Source organism: Terrapene carolina, unplaced genomic scaffold (assembly GCF_002925995.2).
Source record: "Terrapene carolina triunguis isolate 2854851 unplaced genomic scaffold, T_m_triunguis-2.0 Scaffold67, whole genome shotgun sequence".
NCBI classification, from domain to species: Eukaryota; Metazoa; Chordata; order Testudines; family Emydidae; genus Terrapene; species Terrapene triunguis.
Window position 1 is genome coordinate 36686060 of NW_020664418.1, and position 7453 is coordinate 36693512.

The 7453-nt window shown below is 46.6% G+C and overlaps 1 protein-coding gene across 2 annotated transcripts in view; it reads right to left on the bottom strand.

Annotated features, from left to right (window-relative positions):
- The window catches only part of ARNT2 (aryl hydrocarbon receptor nuclear translocator 2), a 138498-nt gene extending 136988 nt beyond the window's left edge, over window positions 1–1510 (bottom strand). For both annotated transcript variants that reach the window (XM_026648327.2, XM_026648325.2), the window contains exon 1: window positions 1270–1510. In XM_026648327.2, the coding sequence (XP_026504112.1) occupies window positions 1270–1300 (31 nt within the window). In that variant the 5' untranslated portion in view covers window positions 1301–1510. The remainder of the gene's footprint in view (window positions 1–1269) is intronic.
- Window positions 1511–7453: the final 5943 nt, after the last annotated feature.

Consider the following 7453-nt stretch of genomic DNA (forward strand, 5'->3'; position numbering starts at 1 on the left):
CACCCTCACACAAAAACCACCCACCACACACATTGCCAAAATGTATGTCTTCAATATTTTGACTCCAAGCAAAAGTTTTACAGCTGTTATACATTCACCCTCCCAAGTTGCAGCCCCCCCCCATGTGTATGTATATAAGTGTAACTGTAGAAATTCTGATATCCTTAGCTATAGCATGGCTAAGGAAGGGCTATTCAACAACACACAGTATTGCTCTTACATTGCATCACATATGAAATTCACTCGTTTTGTATTACTCAAACCTATTTTCTGCTTATAACCCCATATTTTCTCTTTTCCCCCCAATTTGATTGTTCATGTTTATGTAGAATTTTAATTGTCACCATTTACCCAAGAAAGTCAGTGTAAGCATTCTGAGTTAGCTCTAGGTACATGGGCTACTGGAAACTGACAATATTTTCTTTAGAGGTACACAGTGTTGTATAGGAACCTTTATTTTTGAACCCCTAAAACATTTCAAATGGAGGCAAGGACCCCTTTGGAAATCTTAGGCATAGTCTGGAGACCTCCAGGGGTCCACAGGTTGAGAACTACTGGTCTAGGAAACACTCTGGCTCAATATTATTTTAGGATCAAAATTAAAGGGGTGAAAATAGCTCTGTGCCTGAAACAGGCTCTGTTACATCCCTGAACTTTCCACCATTGTTATCCACCAACAGCGAGCTCTTTTACAGTTCTAGAGAGATAAATGATCTTTCTCCATCCAGGGGAGTGGCCTTGGAAGCATATAGAACTCTGGAAACCTACAGCCAAATGTGTCCCTGGTGTTATTCCAATTAAGTGACTGGAGATACACCCAGCGGTGAATGGGGTCCAAGATGCCCACACGGGATCACACAGAAAACTGGCCCTGAGCTGTTGGATCCCCGGCGAGAAGGGGGCGTGGGAGAGATGCTGAACTTCGGGACCTGGGATTCGCCCCTGCCGGTGGCTGGTTAGTGGTTACTCCTCCCCAGATGACAATACGCCGATCTCTTCCCTACCCCTGCTCGGCCGCTGCCCTCCAGGCGAACAACCCGCCCACCTCTCCCTAGTAAGGCAAGGGGGGCACCGCGCCTCTGTAGCACTCGGGGTCGGGGACAGCGGCCAGGCTCGCCTCCATCCCCCGAGTCCCTCTCCCGGCCCGGCGCCCGGCCCCCCTGCCCCGCGTATGTGCGCGGCGAGCGGAGGCGGCGCTGGCGGAGGGGCCGCAGGGGGTGGCGCCGATGTCCCGCAGGGCAGGGGGCGGCAGCAGCCGCCGCTACTCACCGGGAGGATTTACAGCCGCCGGCGTTGCCATCTTGTCTCGGAGGCGAATTAAGATAAATGCGGGGGGCGGGGGGGCGATGCTCTGCGCAGCCCGGGCCGGCAGGGGAGGAGGAGCGAGCCCCGAGGCTGCCAGCCACACAAAGGGCCGGACGCGCAGCGCGGCACCCTGGAGGGGGAAGGAAGGGGGGGGCTGGCGGCTCCTTGTTGCCTTGGCGCTCAGGCTCCCTGCGCAAAGCGGCCCAAGATGTCTGATGCGCCCGCTTCGCTTCTGCTCATGCTCCAACGCCCCGGGCGGCTCTAGCGAGCATGTGCCGGGCGCCCGCACATGTGCGTTGGGATTGGGAAGCCGCTGCCCTCTGCCTGGCCCCCCGAGCCCGGCTCGTTCCAGTGCGGCGAGGCTCCAGCACGCCCGGCGCCACAGCTGTGGCCCAGGGGTAAAGAGACACCGGGCTGGGCCGCTAGCCTCTGGCCCAGGCCGTAGGGTGACCAGGCAGCAGATGTGAAAAATCAGGACGGGGGTGGAGGGTCATAGGAGCCTATATAAGAAAAAGAGCCCCAAAGCGGGACTGTCCCTATAAAATCGGGGCATCTGGTCACCCTACCAGGCGGGAATCAGCTGGCCAACTTGGGGCTGCTTCCCCGGGCCATGGGGGCCCATCCCTGACAAAGCAGCAGGTTGCTGTGCAGCCTGAGTCTGTCTTTCCTTCTCTCCCTGCATGGAAAAGGCTGGGATGATTTGTCTTCTCCCTCCGCTGTCAGATTTTGGAACAGTAAAAATCAATTATGGTGCATGTGGGTAGATCTCTGGAAACATCTGCGCAATGTGCAGCGACAGTCGAAAAAAGCTAACACGGTGCAGAACCATCCGAAAAGAGAGCGAGAGAGACAGACAGAAAATATCATAATCTGTTACATAACACCATGGTACCTCTCCCCCCCCCCTTGCCAACTCTCCAGGATTGTCCTGGAGTCTCCAGGAATTAAAGATTAATCTTTAATTAAAGTATTATGTCGTGATAAAACCTCCAGGAATACGGTCAACCAGAATTGGCAACCTTACCCCCACCTTGAATACTGCGTGCAGTTCTGGTTGGCCCATCTCAAAAAAAGATGCGTTAGAATTGGAAACGGTATCGTGAAGGGCACCAAAAAGGATCGGGGGTATGGAACAGCTTCCATATATGGCGGATTAAAGGTTGGAATTTTCAGCTTTGAAAAGAGACGACTAAGAGGGCATATGATAGAGACCTATAAAATCATGACTGGTATGGAGAAAATGAATAAGGTTATTGACTCCTTCACATAACACAAGAACCAAGGGTCATCCAATGAAATTAAGAGGCAGCAGGTTTAAAGCAAACTAAAGGCAGTACTTCTTCATATAGTTCACTTGTGGAACTTGTTGCCAGTAGATGATATGAAGGCCAAAATTATAACAGCGTTCAAATAGGAATTAGAAAAGTTTATGGAGGATAGGTCCCTCAATGGCTATTAGCCAAGATGGTCAGGGATGCAACCCCATGCTCTGGGTGGCCCTGGCCTCTGATTTCCAGAATCTAAGAGTAGACAACAGGGGATGGATCACTCAATAATTGCCTTTTCATTCCTTCTGAAGCACCTGGCATCATAGGCGCCAACTCCGTGGGTGCTCCGGGGCTGGCGCACCCATGGGGAAAAATTAGTGGGTGCTCTGCACCTACCGATGGCCAAGCTCCCCTCCCCCCCGCCCCTCCTTCTCCTCCTCCCCTGAATGCGCCACGTCCCTGCTCCTCCGCCTATCTCCCAAACGTTTCCCGCCTGGCCGCTGCCAAACAGCTGTTTAGCAGCGTTAGCATGCTCGGGGGAGGGGGGAGAGGAGCGGGAATGTGGCGCACTCAGGGAAGGAGGCGGGGCCAGGGTGGGGATTTGGGGAAGGAGTTGGAATATTGGCAGGGAGGGGGCAGAGTTGGGGCGTGGACTTTGGGGAAGGGGTTGGAATGTGGGCAGGGAAGGGGTGGGGCCAGAAACCAAGGGGGTGGTCGAGCACCCACGGGAAAGAGGGGAAGTCGGTGCCTATGCCTGGCATTGGTCACTGTCGGAAGACAGGATATGGACTAGAACTAGATGGACTATTGGTCTGAACCAATATGGCTGTTCTTATATAAAGTGCCTTAGTCTTTCCTTTCTCTCAGGGTACGTCTACACTTACATCCGGGTCCGGATGTAAGCAATCGATGTTCTGAGTTTGATTTATCGTGTCTGGTTAAGACGCGATAAATCGATCCCGGATCGATCCCGAAAGTGCCCCGGATCGATCCCGGAAGTGCTCACCGTCGACGCTGGTACTCCAGCTCAGCGAGCGGAGTACGCAACATTGACGGGGGAGCCTTCCTGCCGCGTCTGGACCGCGGTAAGTTCGGACTAAGGTACTTCGAATTCAGCTACGTTATTAACGTAGCTGAATTTGCGTACCTTAGTCCGAAGTGGGGGGGTTAGTGAAGACCAGGCCTCACTGATTGCATACTTACTCTTCTTCGAGTTTGCAATGCACAGAGCACCTTTCAATCTCCACCTCTGGTTTATGGTCCCTTAACATATAAGGAAAAAGTCTGTATTAGCTTTGCACATTTCAAAGCAGTGACGGAGCGTAATCGTGTGCTAATTCTGTGCAGAGAGCTGTAGCAGTTTATCTTGTTCCTTTAGATTTGGCCATTCTAGACACTTATACAGTGGTGTTAGGAGTTGCTATAATGTCTTAAGCATTTTTCAATTTGGGAGGGGGGTGTTTGCACCTATCTCCAGGAAGCTAATGTTGCTGACCCCTGCAAGTGATAATATTAGATCTAGGAGTAAATCATAGGTTTAGAGCAACCCCATTTTTTTGTGAATTGGTTACTATTTCTCAAGGAAGTGTCCAGATTTGAGGACGAAGGGGGTTGTATTCACTGACACAATGGGGGTTGGTTTCCCCTCCTCCATAAGATTTAAACTTCTCAAGTGGAGAGAAGGCAGATGTAGTTTTTATTTTGAGGCAGCTAGGCTCGGTCAGCACTAACCCCCCACCCTCCCATGCCCATGGTTGACCACACCTAGTTTACCTAGTACAACTAGAGTGCCTTGTCTCCACTGTGTTTTTACAGCAGGATAGCTTTTGCATGTTATTTATCCCATGGTAAAAACACACTATTTTTGTTAGTAAAGACATAGCCCATCTGCTTAAATAACTTTAAAAGGTTAGCATAACTTTATGTATTATTCAGTATGTTATCTGAGCCACATGATTTCCTGATTCTTGAAAGCGTCCCTTTGATTCCTGTGTTATTCTAGTTCTGCTCTCTGAAATGCCATAGTGCTGATTGAGAAAATGAGAGGTATGGAAGAGGGAAGTGAGGGGAGGTGTGCAGAGGAGGTGTTTGGGGCTGTAGGGAAAGAGAGCTGGTATCTAACTTGTGCAAGAGATGCTGGCTGGCCTGTGTAAAACAGAGAGAAAGATTCTCAGTGGCCTGTATAAGAGTGAAAGGCAGAGATGGGAAGGTGGTGTTGTTTTTGTTTTTAAATGAGGAGGAAGATTTTTATTGTCTCACTAAAATACACACTTCACAATCCTTCTGCAAAAAGAGGGTGATGGTTTTAAAAGTTTCCCTAATTGGAAGTATTACCCCATAAAGATACATCTCCACTAGCCTTTTTTACTGGGGGGGGGAAGGGGGGGCGGGAGATCTATATTTAGTTTTAGTTTACTGCAAAGTAAAGAAGCAGGAGTTGTTTTTGGCTTCATTTCTTTAACACATATCTAAAGGTTTCTTCAACCCCAGGTTCAAGCTTTTTGTTTCAATAATTTACAGGATTTAATAGTGAGATATAAGTAGGTTTGTTTTAAATGTTCAATACATAGAGTTTAAAAGGAGCAATATACCTTGTAAAGAGGTACTCTAAAAGCAATAGCATTGCTTCCAGGTGCCTAACTACATTATTTTGATTTTGTGGATTAAGATGGAGGAGACGGTGCCTTGAATGGAAATACATTAAATTCAAAAATCTGCCTTAAAAGTAACATTAAGGATCATATTTAAACCCACAAAAGCTTTAGGAATTCAGAAGCTGAATCTGCCATTCTGTAGTCTAAACAGAACATTCACAGGAATTATATACTACTCTGCCAGAACCAGTCTTACACACTACCCACATTCTCAAGCATAAATAGGTGGATCCAGGAACATTAGACAGCCTTAGCTCTTATTTTCTTTGATCTTGTGCATTTAACTATCATTCAGCATATTGATGTATCGCAATTTCCTTTGTTGTTTTTCAAGTTTAAAAAGGTGCCATAACATCTGTTATCCTATAGCCTACGTCAAACATTTGCATAACAAAGGATATATCTAGTAAATCTGCCAAAATGTGTTTAGCACGCTTAATAAGCAAAATCACATTAAAATAATTGGTTCAGAGGTTCTAGCAAGATTGTAGCTTTCTGTACCTTACAGAGTACAACGCATGCATGCCCTAATATCCAAAACACATCTGTGATTTCCTCAGTAATGTTCAAATTTATAACTGTTTCTACTATCATGGTTCATCATTCAAGAAGATTGGCATATATTATATTTGTTCCTATTGATAGTAATCAGAGTAAGAAGCTTGTATGCAGTTGAAGGGTATGAATCTTTTTCAGATTGTTAATTTTCCTCTGTGTTTTCAGTTTTAAAATCAGCTGTATGATCAGAGGCTGAAATGTGACCCTTTTGCTGGATTTTTATTTTTAATCAGACCCATTGTCTCCCAGGGTTGTACAGCAGTTGTTCAAATATTTCTTGGTTTAATCTTAAACACAGAAAGCCAGTCAGAACGGAAGGGAAATGAACAAAGAAAATGGAGGTTCGGTAGTGCATGCTTAAAAAAATGGATAAGAACCTTTTGCCAAAAACTGAAACAAACAGATACAAGGACTCAAATGCAAATTTAGTTTTAAAAAGTTGGCAAGTATCCCTGCAATTTTAAAAAATGTATTTAATATTATTGAGAGATAAAGCAGGAGTATATTCAGACCCTGTTGTGAACATATAAGCCCACAAAAGCAAAGAAGTTCAGAGTAGACACCAAAACTCAGGCTTTAACTCATTCTGTTGTGCATATGGAATGTGCAATATCCAGGTACAATGGGATGAGTTTTGTCCAAGAATTTCAAAAGTGAGTAGTGATTTTGGGCCCCCACTTTGAGATGCCTTAGAGCAGCCTGGTTTTCACAGAGTAGTGTCTCAAATTGGGCACTCAAAAAATGAGGCATCCAAATCCATTAGTCACTTTCGAAAATCTTGGCCAGTCTTTGCTTTTATTCTTCCCATAGTATGAGTTTTATTGTGTAGAACAAAGAAATTCTTGACTTTTCAAGAAAAGAATATGATGGGAAAGCAATAGCTATCCAACACATAAAGGTAGCCTACACCATTTTTTCCTAGTTCCATAGTCTGACAGTTTTATTTTCATATTTGTTCCTTGTACAACCTGTAAGAACTGCTGATCTTATTAGTGGTGTACATCCTCCCCCGTGCAGTTCTAAATGAGTTTTTAAGGTGATCACTACGGGCTCAGTTCTTTCTGCTGTTGTTACTAGTGGAGTAATTTTGCCTGGAGAGGTTTTCTTTTTTGGGGGGGATGGGGATGGGCAACAGACATTCTCCTGCAGTTCTGTGAGACCACCTTCCTTCTCTGCAGTGCACAGACAATCCAGGAAGTTTTTGGAGAATACTGGGGACAACTTCCTGGTGCAAATGCTGGAGGAACCAACTAGGGGCCCTGCTTCTCTTGACCTGCTGCTCACAAACAGGGAAGAATTGGTAGGGGAAATAGAAGTGGGTGGCAACCTGGGCAGCAGTGATCATGAGATGGTCAAGTTCAGGATCCTGACAAAAGGAAGAAAGGAGAGCAGCAGAATACGGACCCTGGACTTCAGAAAAGCAGACTTTGACTCCCTCAGGGAACAGATGGGCAGGATCCCCTGGGAGGCTAATATGGGGGGGAAAGGAGTCCAGGAGAGCTGGCTGTATTTTAAAGAAGCCTTATTGAGGGCGCAGGAACAAACCATCCCGATGTGCAGAAAGAATAGCAAATATGGCAGGCGACCAGCTTGGCTTAACAGAGAAATCTTCGGTGAGCCAAAAACCAAAAAGGAAGCTTACAAGAATTGGAAACTTGGACAGATGAC